This window comes from Triturus cristatus, chromosome 12 (assembly GCF_964204655.1).
Source record: "Triturus cristatus chromosome 12, aTriCri1.1, whole genome shotgun sequence".
Classification (NCBI taxonomy): domain Eukaryota; kingdom Metazoa; phylum Chordata; class Amphibia; order Caudata; family Salamandridae; genus Triturus; species Triturus cristatus.
In genome coordinates this window covers 832683401-832701669 of record NC_140595.1, presented here as the reverse complement: position 1 = coordinate 832701669, position 18269 = coordinate 832683401, and the positions used below count along the sequence as shown (strand labels likewise).

The 18269-nt window shown below is 46.1% G+C and overlaps 1 protein-coding gene across 1 annotated transcript in view; it reads right to left on the bottom strand.

The window, feature by feature from the left end:
* MOSPD3 (motile sperm domain containing 3) overlaps nt 1-18269 on the bottom strand; it is a 112556-nt gene that overhangs the window by 27827 nt on the left and 66460 nt on the right. The window contains exon 5 of the mRNA XM_085639811.1: nt 18104-18268. Within this exon, the coding sequence (XP_085495937.1) occupies nt 18104-18268 (165 nt within the window). The remainder of the gene's footprint in view (nt 1-18103; nt 18269) is intronic.

Here is an 18269-nt window from a genome sequence, read left to right as displayed (position 1 = left end):
ACTTCTGTGGCACTACCACCCTCCTGGTGGTTCCAAGAGTGGGGTCTCTTGCCTCAGCATACAGTAATCCCTCTTCCCAATAAGCTCTGTGGGTACCACTGACATCTCCCTTTGCTTCTGAAAAAGCTTGCTGCCTCAGGCTTTCAAGAGAGGGACAGTCTTGCTGACTCTGGCACAGCTCTTCCCTAGAGGGTCCCCCTGGGTCCAAGAGTTCAACCTGGTAAGGGTCAAGCTCCATGGGCTCAGTTCCCTCAGGGGTATCCAGGTCCTCTCCCTGTGGAGAGGGGTCCTGAGTGTTCTGCTGTACAGAAACTGGTTCCCCAGTCTTCTTACTGTTTCTCTTGGTTGGTTGGGCCATTATTTCAGGCTCCAGGCTACTTTTGAGGTCTCGGCTAGCGAAGGCTGCGCTTGTACAGTCTCGCTTGCGAGATTTAATGTTTTTCAGAAGTGGGGCTTCAACCCGCCCCTCTTCTCCCCTCTTCTCCATTGGTTGGCCACTTAAATGCTGGTCAGCCATTGGAGAAGAGCTTTGTCTCTCCAAACGAGCCCCGTCTTTTTCGGATTCGGGGGCGTGTTTTTTCACTTCTTTCTCATTTTTTACTCATTGCCCCTTTTACGTGTGGTGCGCGTTTTTTTTGTTTTTTTTTTACAGTCGGAAGGTTTGGCCATTTTGTGCGCGGTAGGAACGGAGCGAGACGTGGGGTCGCCTCTTTCTTGCTCCAAGGCTGATATCGGCGTTTCCTGGTGCTCGAGGACGCGCGGCAGATAAGTAACCGGACTCTGTCTTTTCCTTCTTACTTAGAGAAGAAAAATACAGTGTCCGCTTCTGCTCTTCCGCTTCAGCTGCCCCCCCCACTCTTTCCCCTCCTGTTCACCCTTCTCCAGCAGTGTTTTGTACAGCGCCTTCTACGCACACAGGGCCGGCTTTAGTGCCTGTGGCGCCCTGTGCGACAATGCTCCAGCTGCCCCCCTCCCTCTCTTTCTGTCTAGCAGTTCTTCTCTTACTGAAAACCTTGACTTCAAGATGGGGTTCTCACTCTCTTTCCTCTACTTTCTTTTATTTGCTCCCCTGTGAAATGGATCCAAAAAAGAAAATCATTTTTGCTGGAAATGTCGTATTGGGTAGCGTAAGGCTGGGTGGCGCCCTACGAAGCCTGCTAACGTGATCCGCGGTTCGCTGGTAAGGGGCATTGATCCATCGGTAAACATAGGTAGGTTTTACGCATGCGCAGAGCGCCAGCGATTGTGGCTCCAGGTTCTTCCTAATACGTCCTTCTTGACGCCCAGCACGGGCAGAGATACTGTCATGATGTAGGGTCATGCCGCGTGGCTCGCGCCAGTCCAAGTTCACCTCCTGCTCCAGTCCAATCCACAGTAGGGTCTCCGAGGGGCGGAGGCTGCTCACTGTCAGGAACCGGCTGGGGCAGCAGTGGATACCGCACCAGCAGGCAGGTGAGTGCGGGGCTTCTGTCAGGAAGGAGCCTGATGGGTGCCGGTGTGTCCAGGGTGCACTTGTGTCCTCTGTGGGCTCCCCACGGAGGGTCCCGCAGAGGTAGCCTGTAACCCCGGATACCTCTCGGCTCACCCCCAGCCTAGTGAACTTCTTTACCTGGGCTGAGGGCCCCTGCCTTGATCACCTGGGGGAGGCACTGGCTCAAGAAGGCTGGGATTTGTTTGGACTGACCCCGGGAATAGTCTGATCCCAGGGGGCTAGCATAGACAACAGGCCGGCTGCTTATCCACGACCCTGCCCTTTCAGTGACTCCAGAGAGGGACTTCACCCAGCTGGCCTTTCTTATCAAGTGACTCTCAGAGATGGGCCATGAACTACACCTGCCTGGCCCTCCCAAGTAAGTGACTCTCACAGAGGGACATCACCCTGCTGGGCCTCCTTATCAAGTGACTCCCAGAGACGTACTTCACCTAGCTGGGCCTCCCAAGTAAGTGACTCGCACAGAGGGGCTTCACCTACCTGGGCTTTTGTTTTCTTGGCTTTGTTTTCCCTGGGCTTGCAACTAATGCACCAATCCTGGAGGTACTGCAAACTGTGGATTGGAAAACAAAATGTGTACTGCGGCTATGCGTCCAGGGATGTGGTCTTTTAACCATACTGCTAACGTTTTGTAAGGATATCAGCAATGGACATTGAAATGGGACCATTCACGGCCCCTTTCAGGCAAAAGCACTCACTGATTTCTGAATAGTGAGTGTAAAAGCGTTAAGGTAACAATGTTGTTCCTGCTTGCATTTCACATGGTTTGCTAAATTTTGCATTCCCCTATGAGTGTTTGCTTTTTCCAGGATGATGTTACTTTTCTCTGTAGGACGCATATTGCTCTTGTCTATTGCGTCATTTAAATTGAGCCTCATCCAGTTGTTTATAGCCGGCAGCAATTGGGTTGTAGTTGAAGGCAGTGTGAGTTATTCTCAGTGGGACAGTATGGTGTTAAGTGGGGGAGACGATGTGGCACTATGGCCAGAGCTGCTGAATTTGGAACTGGGGAAGCAGGTTCAGCCTTAATAACCAGTCCACCAGACGACTCTCCTGAGAGAGCACAATCCCATGCTAGACCTTAGAAGGCTGCGCAAGACCTTAGAAGTGCTGGTGTCTTAGCACCAGCAGGTGGACCCTAGCACTGGCACGTCTGGGTTAACCTTCAAGGTTTGTCCACCACAATCCATACTGAAGTTCACCGCCAGTCTTGCTAGCAGGCCTATGAAGCAGCACAGCCAAGAACAACAGTGACTCTGTCACTGAGGTCACAGGACCCTTGAGCAGGGCCAGCTCTAGGGCAGTGCAATCTGTGTGACCGGGCGCTGACTTTGGGTGGAGACATTATGTTTGCAAGTAAATTAATGTTTTAAAAGCGCTTGCTGCCTCCTTCCTGGCCTCCAGCAATTTTCGGCAACAATAAAAATGTCATGATGACTCTGGTGTTTAATGTTCTTCCTAGAGAGAGATCGGAGTTTTGTCTAGTGGAAGTTTTGACTCCTGGAAAGGTAGCACATAGGGTTAATGTGCCTGCAGCAAAGAACATGTACCATGCAGATCACAAAGTGCACATAATGTAAATAGGTAAGTGGGCTACTGCGTGTGTGTGTGTAGGTGGCTCTGTGGGTGGCTCTATTTGTGTGTGGGTTGCTCTATGTGAGTGGCTCTGTGGGTGGCTCTGTGTGTGGCTCTATGTGTGGGTGCAAATGCAATAGGTCTCGCATTTGAGAGTGATTAAGCTATTGACATTGTAAATAACAATGCCGTTTCTTTAAATGTTTTTAAAAACAAAAACAAACAAAAATAATGTCATGAGCAATGCCAATAGCTCAAACTTTAACAATGCCGAGGCCATTGCATTGTAAATGCTTGCTCACCCTTCCTCTTGCTCTGTGCTCTGGTTTGCACACACACCAACTCAGGGATGCCCAGCATGGCTGCATGGGCCTTTAGCTCAACCTCAGCCTAGGCTGAGGTTTCCAGATCATTTCCTAGCAGACATGCAGCTGGCAACTTTGGAGAGACCACTACCTGTTTCAGGCCAGTAACCCCCCCCCCCCCCCCCCAGCCTAATGTCACTGTGGCCATGGGATGACTAGTGGTGACACTGTCAGCATTGGTGACTGGTTAAGTGTTCCCAATCAAATATTGCTCAGGGGAAACCAGTGTGTCTTTCACTATAGTGACACTGGCACCTGTATCCCTCACAGCTTCTACCATAGTTCCATTCACCCTGGGGTATTGCAAATATTTCTTTAAGGTGGGTGGCCACACAGCTACAGTGGCAAACTCCACTTACCCCAGTGAGACTAGACTTGCCTCAGTGTGTTCCCAGATTTGCTCAGGGTACATTTCTGATCCCATCTGTAAACTTGCTGCCCCAGGAGTAGCTGTGCTGGGTGCCTTAGGGGCTTGGTTGTGGGGGCAAGATTTATCTACAGTTAGGTGTCCTGACCTCTTACAGTTATTACACCAGGCCTTTAAGGGAAAAAAGTTCTTCCCCCTATAGGGTTGAGGCACATAGGGAGTAGTTTGGGTCCCACCCCACTGAACAGGTTTTTGGGGCCCTTTGGAAGACTCAGACTTTTTATCTTGGGGATTCTCACCACCTTTCCCCTAGGGAGGTTTTGTGACCACCTTCTTCTGGTCACCCCCAGTGGCTGTCCTTGTCACCCTAGTCTTGACCCAGTGGTCTGCCTTCCTTCCCAATTCTTGGGGATAAATTAGACCTAGGTCTACCAAATGCTGATGCAACTTTTCATGTGTGCAGTTACTTAAAATATGTTCCTTCATGAATAAATTGTACAATCCAGTAAAATCCTGCACACCATGTCCAGCTAACCAACCATCCAGTGTCTTTACTGAGAAGTCTACAAAGTGAATCCAGGACTGGGTCTGGGTTTTGTGAGCCCCCCTGAATCTAAATCTATACTCCTCAGTAGAGAATCCAAATCCCTCAATCAGAGCTTTCTTCAAGAGGTCATAGGATCCTGCCTCTGGCCCAGAAAGGGTCAGAAGCCTGTCTCTGCAGTTACCAGAGAACAGTTCCCACAGGAGTGCCCCCCCAGAAAGGTTTCTTTACTTTTCTGATATCACAAGCCCTCTCAAAGTCTGTGAACCATTTGGTGATGTCATCACCTTCCTCAAATTTAGGGACAATCCCTTTGGGGATTTTAGGATCAGACGTTTCCTCCCTATCCTTGTTTTTATTATTGCTGCCACCAGTGATGGGTGCTAAACCCACCTCTCTACTTTCTTTTTCTAGAGCCAGGAGTCTGGACTCTAGATCCAACCTTTTGGCCAGCATTGCTAAAAAGGTGTCCTCTTTACTGGTGGGTCCCCCAGTGAACTCTCTGGTACCTGGTTCACCTGTGTGAACTCTAGGTTCCCAGATGCTAATTCTTGGATTCAAGGGTATGGGGGCCCTTTCCTCCTTAGGGAATAGCGTAGGGGGGTTATTATCCCCCTCCTCTCCCCTTACCTCATCTGACTGACCATCACCATGTTCAGATGGGTGGTCCTTAGCATACTCAGTCAAGACCTCCTGGAGCCCTAGTTTGGTTGGATGCAGGCCCATTGGTAATTTTTTAAGTTTGCATAGGGACCTCATTTCCTTGAAAGACAAGTGTAAGTAAGGTGTGAGGTCGATCTCCTCCACCAGGTCCTGCATATCTTCATTAATAGCTGGGTTTGTTTGTCATTCTAACCTGACAGTTCTAATCCTCTACCCTGACTATAGTTACTTTTATTTTTCTAAACTTCTAATGGGGCTTAAGCAAGGCCCTGACAAGACTTTTAGTATTTTGGAAAAGACCAATCAGAATTCTAAAGGCAATTTTAAGAGTTCTGTTGTGTGATCAGATGGTAACCAAGTAGTCCAACAAATGCAAGTTTGTATCCCACCGCTGATCCACCAATGTAGGAAAGTGGCTCTATATATGCTATTCCCAAATAGGTACAGTGTGTATAGAGTCCACAGTCCCCAGAGGTTTGGCAAAGGCTAAAGTTAGATATAACCTTACTCTCTAAAGTGGTAGCTTGGTCGAGCAGTACAGCAGTATCAGAGGACAGTGTAAAGCATTTGTTGCACACACTCAGTCAGCAAATGGTCTCACACACTCAATAACTGAGCTCTAGGCCAATGGTTTATATAAAAATATAGGGTTGTTTTAATTTAGAACCAACAATAGGTATTAAAATATACCTTCTCAGAATGAGATGCTTTAGGTAAATACTTTCAATAGGCAATAGACTTGGAATGCAATAGTTTCAGTTTGTTGCAATAGGCAACACAATTTCAAACACAATAATACACTGAGCTCAATGGGAATTTTAAGTTATGTGCAATTGATTACTCTCAGGATTACTTTTCTAACTCCAGGACTGAGTCCTAGATTCAGTCCTGGGACAGTTCTTGGAAACAAGTGAATAAATACTCTTAGTTACTGTTGTGATTTTTAAGCAATATTTTGCTATTTCAAAAGTTGACACTTAGAAACTTTTTCTAATCAAATTACCAATGTTATCCTATAGAAGGAATTTCACTTAGCAGGTAAGTGGGGTTATGGTTACTTTTACTAGGTCAGTGTTGGATCCTAGATCTGGCACTAGTGTACCACTTGTAAGCAGTTGAGAAACTGTGTTTAGTTTACATAGGCGATTTTTAAGGAATATTTATAAGTTTGCAAAATCGACACTTTTAGAAGAAATTTCACAGAAAAACAGTCAATGGTTTGCTAAGGGAGAAAACTCAAGTTACGGGTCAAGTATGTTCTCGTTACTTTTGTAATCCAGTGCTGGGCTCCTAGGCTCTGTACTGGGACATCTATTTAAAACAGGCAAGTAATTACGTTTTCACAGTTGGTGCGATTTTTAAGGAATATTTGTAGTTTGCAAAAATCGACACTTTATTAGAAATTTCACAGAAAAACCAGTCAATGGTTTCCTATGGGAGAAAATTGAGTTAGTTAAGTACGGTTGTGAGTACTTTTCAGGGTCAGTGCTGGGCACCAAGATCCAGCACTGAGATCTCTCCTAATAGCAGGTGAGTATTTCCGTTTTCGTTACTCGGTTGATTTTAGGTGAATATTTTAAAGTTTAGAAACTCCACACTTAGAAGAAATTTCAAGAGATACCAGTCAATGTTACCCTATGGAAGAAAAGTAAGTTATCGGCTTTTGGGTAAGTATTCGACTGGCTGAGTTAAGGTTCTGGGCATAGACTCAGGGGTCTCCCAGGGTCAGGTAAGTACAGTTGTTACACCCTCAGCGGCACTGGGGCGGCCGGGTGCAAAGTGAGTTAGGCCCAATGTTATCCTATGGGAGGCAGGGGGCCCTTGGTTGGTGGATGCTGACAAGAAGGCCATGCGGCTGTGGGAGCTGGGCTCCTGGTCACTTGCTCAGGGCAAATGGGGAAGTAGGTAGGAGTGGAAGTTACACTGCCAGGGTCACTTGGGCGGCTGGGTGCAGGGTGCTTTTGAGCCTTCGGGCGCTCAATGGATTGCTATGGAAAAGCTCAAGGACGTACAAAGGCTGCAAGCTCGGGACGAAGATTCATCAGGTGCCACCATCACTTCAAGAGGTAAGTTGGGTAGCTGGAGGGTAGGTAGGTACCCAGGAGTTGGGCACAGGGGGCCGCAGGGCGCCCGGTGCAGGGGTGCCTTTTGGTGTCGGGAAATCTTACCCTCTGTTGATCGCGGTTGGGGGGGTCCCTGGTTCTGAGGCTGCAAGCGTCGTCCGGAGCGTCGAGGTGGGTCCTTTGGTGCCGGATTCGGGGTCACAGTCGCCGGGGGGGACGTCCTCAGGGTCTTTACCACTATGGCACAGGCCAGGCTTGGCGGGTGCAGAGTGTGCGGTTCTGGGCTGATGCCAGGGGTTAGAAACTTGCTTTGAGCAGAGCCACAGCTCGTGGGAGTCCCAGGTGCTCAGAGTCACAAGGTAGCCAGGTCCTCCGGGGTTTGTGAGGTTGCTGGCTACAGGAGGTGCCGGAATTTAGCAGGAGCAGGTTTGAGGGTCGACAGGCCGGTAGGGCTGGGGCCAAAGCAGTTGGTGTCTTCCTCTTCTTAGCAGTTGCATGGCAGGTCTTCTTTCTTCTTGATCTTCTTTGCTGTTTTAGGATCTGATATCTGAGGAAGAAAGGTTCAGGGTGCCCCTAAATACTAAATTTAGGGGCGTTACAGGTAGGTAAAGGGCAGGGACCACTGGGTCCCTGTCCTGGGGTGGTTACACCCCCTATCCTGCCTCTCTCCTGTGGGAGGGGGGCAGTAGCCTAGTCCTGATTGGGTAGGACTCCCCATCTTCAAGATGGCGAGGGCCCGGAGATGTGCTTCACCTCGCCTCCCCCACATGAGGGGTGGGGTTGGCAAGGCTGGCACATCCCCTGTCCTTACTTGGGAGTTTCCGGCCAGTCTTCCCACCAGAGTGGGGGTCAGAACCTGTGGGAGCCAGTTGCTGAGTACAGAAAGTGGCCTGGAGAAGCTCACAAAGGCGGCATGCCTTTGAAGCTTCCCCTTGCCCATCCTGGGGGAGGAGACCTAGCACCTCAACCAGGATGTTCATTGTTGCAGGCCCAGGGGAGCGGGGGCTCTCCACCCAGGGGTCCAGCAACATGTCTGCTGTGTGGCAGCCTCTCAGACAAGACGTGGATTGTAGGTTAGGTTTCAGGGGGCATCTCTAAGATGCCCTCTGTAGTGCTTTGTACATTAAATCCCACACTGGCATCAGTGTGGGTTTAATGTGCTGAGAAGTTTGATACCAAACTTCTCAGTCTTCAGTGTTGCCATTATGGGTCTGTGAAGTTCGTGTTTAACAAGCTCCCAGCACCATATACTCTTAAATGGCAGCACTGCACTTACAGTGCCCAGGAATGGACCTGGGTACTGTAGGGGCACAGGGCTCATGCTCCTGTGCCCACACCACTGGCATAGGACACCCAGCTAGAGGGGTGGCTGATGTATGCCAGGGCAGTGTAGGTTGTGGGCATTGCACACAGGGATGTGTGCCATGTCGACTCTTTGTTTTGTCTTGTACCCAGACACTCAGCCTGCAAGGGCAGTGTGTTTGTGTTAGGGTACAGGGCCTCTAAGGGTGGCACAATAAGTGCTGCAGCCCTTAGAGGCCTTCCCTGGTCCAAGGCCCTGGGTACCATGTACCAGGGGCTGACATGTGGCCAGGGTTTGCTAATTTGGGTTTTAGGGAAGGAACATAGGCCCTGGGCACCTGATTGGCAGGAGTCCAGGGCACACTCAGTCAAAGTACATTCAGCAAAAAGTGGAGGCATAGTCTTTTGTACAAATAATTTACTGTAATTGTGTACCTTACATAGCACTCTTCACATATCCATACCTTAAATTCCAACATGATTCCCATGAACCACTCGTTCCAATCCGCTTATTCTCTGTTCAACCGTAAACACAAAAAGCAAACTCCATTTACCGTTCTATGTACCAACACTAGTTCTATTGTCTACTTCCAACATCTCTTCTATTGACCCTACCGGGTGCTCCCCTACGTCACATTGCTCTTGTGGTGCTCTGTTTGGTCGAGTAACCACTTGCTTCTACCTTTTCTCTTTTCAAAGGACACCCTTAGTGCGTGCTCGATTCCGGTGTCTTCCGTAAACAAAACTAACAGACCATTCAACACTAATCTTCCGCGGTGCATGTGTGGCGGACTCTTTCATAAAGCTTATATGGAATATCACCTCGATCGTATGGCAATGTGACATACAAATGCCTCAGTTACCTCATGCCTTCCTCAATTGTTGGTTGCCACAAAACCGAATAATCACATGCCCCAACCCATTTCTTTGCATTTTAGCCCACTTTTTCACAAACCGTGTTCCTTATGAGCATCAATGAGGTCATTAATATAAACTATATCACAGTGTGCATGGTCTATGTGGATGTTACATTCTGTTGCTTTTTCACCCGGCTTTGTGCATCTTCATTGCTGTGTTCAACATGACGTCATTTCTATTTGCATAGTTTACATGAATACATATCATTACTCCAGTACATCTAATGCGCTGTGTACTGCCCTATTATCCCCAATGTTGCTGTATTTCTCTTGGTGAGCCTAATGTTTTATGGATGTGGACTCATAATGTAATTTTATATTATTTTAAATGTCTTGGTAGGATCAACGACTACTTTGATGGTCACTGCCTCAAGTATTAAGAACCTTAGTTGAGCGATGTTGTGGTGTTTTTCTAACCAATGTTCCACTAAATTAGAATTCATTTTCTTGTTCCGAATCATGCTCTTGTGTTCAGTGATCCTAATCTTTATTTTTCTCTCAGTTTTGACAATATGCAACATTCCGCATGGGCATTTTATGTAATATATCACATTGGCTGTATTACAATTCGCTGAATGTTTGTGTCACTGATTCTCCATTCCTTGGATGGGTAATACTGTTGCCAGTGATTACATTATTGGAATGTAGACAATTTTAACATTTCCTTTTGCATTCCTTACTTGTGTACTGTGATCTGGTTTTTGGTGCCAATAGTTCTTTTAAATTTCGTGTTCTTGTTCGGTTCTGGCAAATAATGGTCTGGATTAAAAAATTCCTCTGTAATTTGGTTTAGTTTGTAACGGGTCCCATAGTTTCAAAATCAATGTCTTAATGGATTTTGATTTGGACCAAAACTTAGATCTAAAAACTGTTTGCTTCTTTTCTGGTTTCAGCGGTTTGCTTAACAGGTGTTTTCGTTTGTGCTTTTTAAAGTGTTCTTCAGATTGAGCCACTGTGGTTTTTGGGTATCCCCGATTTAAAGATCTTTACCGGATCTTTACTATTGCTTTCCTGCAAGTCGTATCTGCAGAAATTCTTTTTACTCTCATCATTTGTGAGTAAGGCAAATTTTCAAGTAATTTGAGGGGATGAAAACTTTGGAAATGAGGCACCATAGGTTTTGGGGGGAGGGGGGAGACCTGTATATGCAAACATCTTCATGGCTAAGTTTGAACAGGACTACATTTTATCAGACAACCCATGGAGCGACAATTTCGTATTTTACTAACGATATATTGATGACATTTTTCAGATTTAAAAAAAAATAAAAAAATGTATTGGGGTTTTACAAAGGTTCCAGAAATCACCGGTGCAGCATAGTTATTAGGATTCAGGAGAGTGCTTAGCTGTGTCATGATATTCACATCGCAATAGCCTTACAATATACAAGGGCAGAAACCCTCACTGTTAACATTAGCCTTCCTCCTCCCGCAGCCTACCAAAGAACAGGAGTTATTTGTGATATTTCTTAGATTGCTACAGCTATCTTTAATCTCGAAATCCAACTCTTCTCCCCTCAACTAACCCCCCTCCCTGCCCTCCCCCCTGGCGTGTCACTTCTGTACAAGCTACTCTTGTGTGGCCATCTTTTACTGCAGGCTTTGTGCCACTATTGGCTAAGGGAGCATTTTAGGAGCACTCAGCCAATGAGAGTGGTAATGCGTTGGGGTTGCTATCAGACTCTCAAAGGCTATGGGGTTGACGGGGTTACATAGTACTCAACCCATCTCTGCCGGAGGTTACTCCCTCATTCCCTCATCTTCGGCATCATTCGGGGTTCGGAGCAGTACTACCAGAGTTTCCCAAGCTCTTGCTGCGTCCAGTGCCTTTTCACTTCCCGTTCGTTTAGCTAATTGCATCCTGATTGTTCCGTCTCATTCTGCCCACTTAATGAATTCTTCCTTCCACCTGGCAATGTTCGGTCCCTGGTTTGCTTTCCAGTGCATAGTTATTTCTCTCTTAGCTAGTACTAAGCCCATATCTATTTGATGAAAATTTTCTGATATGGCAGAAAGCGGAAATCAATCTCATTGAAAACATCACAGCACTGAATACCAAAAACAAAAGGATACAATTCACTTACAGAGTGACCCAAACCAGTGTAGCATTGCTTGATGTTTGGATTAAACAAAACAACACAGGTCTAAGAACAAGTATATACACTAAACCCACTGATCGTAACAATGCTTGACATTTCCAAAGTTTTTATCTCCCGAAATTACTTTACATTTTCCTTACTCACAAATTATGAGAGCAAAAAAATTTCTTCAGATATGACTTGCGAGAAAGCAATAGTTAAGATCCGTCAAAGATATTTAAACTGGGGGTACTCAAAAGCCACAGTGGCTCAAATGCATTAATAAGTGTGAACGAAAAGACCTGTTAAGCAAATAGTTGAAACCAGAAAAGAAGGAAACTGTTCTAATATCCAAGTTTTCAACCAAATCAAAATTAATTAAGAAATTGATTTTCATTATTGGGCGGCCCATTTATCCGCAATAAACCAAGGGACGTATGGGGACGGGAACGACCCAGCCTATGGCATGGATAGATGGCTGCTTCCCGGGGAGAACTACGAAATAGCACTTTACTCGAGACGAGGTCTACGTAGACTTACCGGACCCACGCTCCATTCGGTACAGATTTGGCGCACCGCGCAGAAGAAGCTCGGCTGGTCGGGAATCCTCACAATGGCCACACCACTTTGGGCCTCCGAAATATTGGGCAATCTGGGACACACCAAGGGGTTCCGAAACTGGGATCTAATTGGCATCTCTCAAATTAAGGACATCTGGGGCCCTACAGGGATCCGCACGTTTGCGCAAATGCGAGAAACATATGAACTGGCGCAAACCGAATACTTTAGGTATTTGCAGGTGCGTCACTCCCTACAGTCGAACATCCCCCCTGGGACCAAACTGCCGCCAGCTTCCCCGCTTGAGGACAGGCTGCTGGACGGACACCTCCCGGAACACGCCATATCCCTCACCTACAAAAAACTTATTAACAATCCCCCCCGATATGCTTATCCCCCTCAGAGACAAATGGGTGGCCGAAGGCCTAGAGATAGATGATGAGGAGTGGCTTTATGCCTTGGCTTCCCCGCGTGAGGTCGCGATATCATCCCGACTGCGGCTTATCCAATTGAAGATTTTACATAGAGTATACATCTCCTATACGAGACTTCACGCGATGGGGAGGGCAGACACAGCGCTCTGTGGGAGGGGATGTGGTGGCACAGGTATCTTCTTTCATGTGCTATGGGGCTGCCCGAAGGTTCAGAGGTACTGGCGAAGGGTGTTGCGGTGTATGGAGGAGGTGTGGGAGGTGGAAATTCGCCTGGAGGCTAAGAGGTGCCTCCTCAATATATGGGAGCCAACGGACCTGCCACCAAAGGGGAGGCTCTGGGTGACGCTCGGGCAAATGGTGGCGAAGAGGAACATAGCTAGACTCTGGGGAAGTTCTATTCCACCCACATTGTCAGACTGGAACAGAGACATGGACTGGTGCATGCTGCAGGAAAAGACCGTCTATGTGGCGAGAGGGTGCCCCCGTAAGTGGGTCGAGGTGTGGTCCAAGTGGAATGATTTCAGAGGGGGCATTTGTGTGCATCCATCAGTCGAGCAGGCAGACCCCGGGGATGTGTAATATACCACTGCTCTTGACGCTCCGAGGGCTAAGATAGTGATGCGTAGGTCGCACCACCGGGAAGTGAAAGGTATACGGTGCGTACAGTGTGGACCGTTAGTTAAAAGGGTGGGGGGGGGGGGGGGGGGAGTTTTGACTGTTAGGTACATTTACGCCTGTTGGGGCACCTGCTTGTGTTGAAAAGTGGTTCAAAGAGAAACTAAGACCTATGCCCTTCTTCCCTACAACTTGATACACTTGTTTATTAACGCCGCCGTACCCCCGGGTTGACGGCACAGGGCTGTGTTATTTGGCTACACATACAAGATTACTTCCGCTGCCGGCCCATTGGGTTGTAGGCTGTCAGCTGTGTACTGTGTATCTCTCAATAAAGGTCTTTAAAAATAAAAAAAATAAAAAAGAAATTGATTTTCAAACTGTGGGACCTATTACACACTTAACCAGATTTCAAAGGAATTTTGGAAACGAGACCATTATTTGCCTACACCAGAGCAAGAAATTCAAAAGAATTATTGTCACCAAAAAACAGATCTCAGTACACAAGTATGGAAGGCACAAGGAAATGTCAAAATTGTAGACATTGCAATAATGTAATCATGGACAACATGATCACGCATCCACGGGCTGGCGAATCGGTGACACAAACATTCAGCGAATTGTAATACAGTCAATGTGATATATTGCATAAAATGCACATGCGAAATGTTGCATATTGTCAAAACTGAGAGAAAAATAAAGATTATGATCACTTAACATAACAGCATGATTCGGAACAAGAACACTAATTCTAATTTAGTGGAACATTGGCTAGAAAAACGCACAACATCGCTCAACTAAGGTTCTTAATACTAGAAGCAGTAACCATCAAAGTAGGCGTTGATCCTACCAAGATGTTACTACAAAAAGATTTTTTGGGATAAAAAAAAAAATAACACCATGATGCCATTTGGTCTCACTGACGAGAACATGAGCTGTTTGGTATAACACATTAAAAATAATATAAAATTACCTCAATGAGTCCACATCCATGAAACATTAAGAGAAATACAGCAACATTGGGGATAATAGGGCAGTACACAGCGCATTAGATGTACTGGAGTAATGATATGTATTCATGTAAACTATGCAAATAGAAATGACGTCATGTTGAACACAGCAATGAAGATGTACAAAGCAGGGTGAAAAAGCAACAGAATGTAACATCCACATAGACCATGCACACTGTGATATAGTTTATATTAATGACCTCATTGATGCTCATAAGGAACACGGTTTGTGAAAAAGTGGGCTAAAATGCAAAGAAATGGGTTGGGGCATGTGATTATTCGGTTTTGTGGCAACCAACAATTGAGGAAGGCATGAGGTAACTGAGGCATTTGTATGTCACATTGCCATACGATCGAGGTGATATTCCATATAAGCTTCATGAAAGAGTCCGCCACACATGCACCGCGGAAGATTAGTGTTGAATGGTCTGTTAGTTTCGTTTACGGAAGACACCGGAATCGAGCACGCACTAAGGGTGTCCTTTGAAAAGAGGAAAGGTAGAAGCAAGTGGTTACTCGACCAAACAGAGCACCACAAGAGCAATGTGACGTAGGGGAGCACCCGGTAGGGTCAATAGAAGAGATGTTGGAAGTAGACAATAGAACTAGTGTTGGTACATAGAACGGTAAATGGAGTTTGCTTTTTGTGTTTAAGGTTGAACAGAGAATAAACGGATTGGAACGAGTGGTTCATGGGAATCACGTTGGAATTGATGGTATGGATATGTGAAGAGTGGGATGTAAGGTACACAATTACGGTGAATTATTTGTACCAACGACTGTAATTTCACCGGAAGATTTGGACGATGTCTGGTTACTATGGAAGCTATTGAAGATTCCACTTAGATTGTGAGTTGGGATCCTGGTTTTATGGTATTCATTTTTTTTACATTTCCGCCTGTATTTATCCAGATTTACTTTTTGGCAATCTTATTAATATTTATCCATATCAAATTTTGTGGTTTGCGAATAAACGTAGTCAAAATTGGTACATTTTCACTTTTATTTAACTGATTAACATGCGCTCGTACTTTGATGTCTGTTGCGTTTTAGCAAATTCAGCAGCCAAATATAGCAGAACACTACATCCTCAGGAAAATATTAGCATATCACTATATGCCTGCATTAAAATATATCTTAACCTATTTTGTATTCCTTATGTTATCTATCTGTTGTCTTGAAATTCACAACAAGCAGCATGGAAAGTCACTTGTTAGAAGCAGAATTTTCAGTATTTTTCTCCTTTTAAAAATAAATACAGACAGGAAACATTTTTTCTGTCTGAATTTATCTGTAAAAATCAGTAAAAACGGAAAACTGGGCGCCTTAATTGCGAGTAATTTGAAGCATAGATTATTCACTGACGCTGATACGCAGTGACACAATTTTAATGATTTATGGAAAATAGGACCAGGGGATTGCACCTTGAAATTGCGACTGTCAGTCGCTTGGTATATGTCAGCATGTTGCAGATGATCACTGATGGGATATGCATGATGCTGGTGAATTTGCATGAATCACCACATAAGTAAAATTAGATAAGGTATCACATTATCAGATGTAATTGTTTCCTTAGTTGAAATGTGAGGTTTTGGTTTATTACATTATTTTTGTTGTTAAATACAGAGGCCCCTGAGGAAGGGACCAATGTCCCGAAATGCATAGGACAGCATAAGAATCAAGTGGAATCCACAAGACTCGATGACGAATGTATTTTTGTACTAATGATGCAATACTGTTTTTGAATTGCAAAATTCTGTAAAATACATGGAATGTTTGAAAAAAAGAAAAGAACATTTTGTGTTTGCAAGCTATTTCAAGCGTTTGTGTGTACATTGATAAACCTGGTATGTCATAAACCACTAACAGTGTGCATAGGGCTTCAGGCATATATTTTTCTGAAACACACATACACATGGCTGTGTGCCATGTCGACTCTTTGGATTTTACTTCTCCAAGACACGCAGCCTGCAATGGCAGAGTGCATAGCCTTGGTGAGCGGTCTCTGGGGTGGCACAACCAGTGCTGCAGCCCCAGAGAACCCTCTTCAGTATCCATGGCCTAGGTACCAGGAGTGCTATTTACTAGGTACTTGTAAGGGTAACTGAAGTTGTGCCAATCGTAATACAGTTTTGGGGAAAGTGATCTGGTGCAGGGAACCTGGCTATCAGGGACCCCGAACCCTTACAGTTCCAAATCAAACCAGGTAGAAAGTGGGGGCTAACCATGCAAATAGAGGTACTTTCCTATATTTCCTTTTTCCAAAATTAAGTATACCTCATATAATGTTTGTACAAATGAGATGAAACTGATAGGCATTGATAACATCAGTAGAGCAGAGGTGCAAAGGCTTTACAAGGAAAGAGGGCTAAATGTGAGAAAGAAGGTCACCAAGGTGGACCTCCAGGTAGCCCTCCAAGCCTTTGAGGAAGTAAGAAGGATAGAGACCACCCCAGAGGAGCAAGAAGAGGATGGTCCTGAGGAGCCTATGGACTCAGAGTTGTAGGAGGAGGATGGCCTGGCGACAAGCCATGAGCTGCAGCAGCAGGCCCACTTGTCCACAAGAGAGAGGCCCACCTGCCAGGGCAGGCAGCAGTGTGTCCTCCCACAGCCTGTCTCCTGAGAAGCTGTCGGACAGGAAGTCTAAGAGGGAGTTCCAGCTACAGCTGACCAAGCTCAAAATGGAGGAGGCTGCTGCACAGTAGACCGTAGAGGAGAAAAACCTGGCCTTTGAGGAAAGGAGCGTGGCTTGTGAACTGAGGATGAAGGGGCACAGGTGCCAGCATCAATAGAGGCAGTGATACCCCTGTGCGACAGAAGGATCCATATCCTTAAAGACCTGTTGCTGAATTTTATAGTAGGGGAAGACACTTACAAGTGGTTTGAGGCCCATGAGGTTGCCTTGGAGATGTACAGAGGAAGATTAGGGAGCCAGCCTCTGGAAGCACATTCCAAATTATAGGAACGGTGCACTGATGGCCCTAGAAAAAGGAGACAGGATGAGGTATCTCCCTCATTAAGGACACCCTTTCAGGAAGTATAGGCTCATCCCTGAAAAGTATAGGCAGACGTTTAGGGACAGCCAGAAGCTGCCCCAACAGACCTGCGTGGATTATGTAGATCACATCTGCAAGGCAGTGGATGGTTGGATGAAGGGCTGTGATGACAGTGACTACAAGGTGATGTGCCAGAGATATTTGGTGTAGTTCAAAGTTCTTCCTTTCAGGTTGCCTGCCCGCACAGAGTTCATTCCTGACGTGAAGGCTGTGGTGTTTGCTCACCTCCATCGTCGGGCGGTTTTCTATATATCATAGGTGGATAGGTGCTTGGTGAGGGCTAAGACGCCTTTCCAGACAAGCTTTACCCAAATGGAATCTGGTGCATAGGAGTGATTCTGGATACCAAACTGCCCAAGGCAATTCCTCCTCAGGCCAGGTTGGGAGATAAAAAGATCAGTCTTGTGTCTAATGGCATGATATTGGTTTCACATACCATGGGGCACATATCTAGATTGATGACAGTAGTAAGTTAAACATGAACGTACACACAAACACTAACTCTAGATGGATATCTTTGGCAATCATGCACTTTACAAACCAGCAGGTAAGACTAAACCGAAATGTGATACTGGGTCCACTCTATGAAAGGGGTTCCTTTCTAGAAGATTTGTGAGGCAGCCTCTCAGTCCCTTTTAATAATAATAATAAATAATAATCCACATTTGTAAAGCGCGAACAATCACCCGTAAGGGTCTCTAGGCGCTGGGGGCCGTCGGGAAGATTAAGCAAGCTATCGCCCAGAGTCACATGTTTATAGAACTGTAATTGTTTGCAGTCATTGAAGGATACAAGCCACACACTGCTGGGGTTCATGTCTCATATTCCGCCCTCATTTAGGAGGTACAAAATAATCATTACTGCTCACTTCACAAAGAACCCAGTCACTCCATCTCCAGATCCTGTCCTCTCAAGGCTTTCTTAGAACATTTAGAATGTCCCGTGTGCTCAAACCTTCATGGCATTCCCATCAGCCATGCAAGAAACATGGCTTACAGTGAGATCCCCTATATATCCGGGGAGCCTACGGAACTTCCCTCCCCCACAGGGACCATGGATTCTTACCCAACACGTAGGCAGACACCAGTTTCTGTATAACGGTGACATGGAAGTTTTCTGGCACCAGGGTACTCATCTCACCCTGGAGGGGCAGCATCAGAAAGGCCATGCAGGCCATCCCCACCAATATGTAGAGAGTGAAGACGGCTGGCGACAGAGGACGGATGGATGC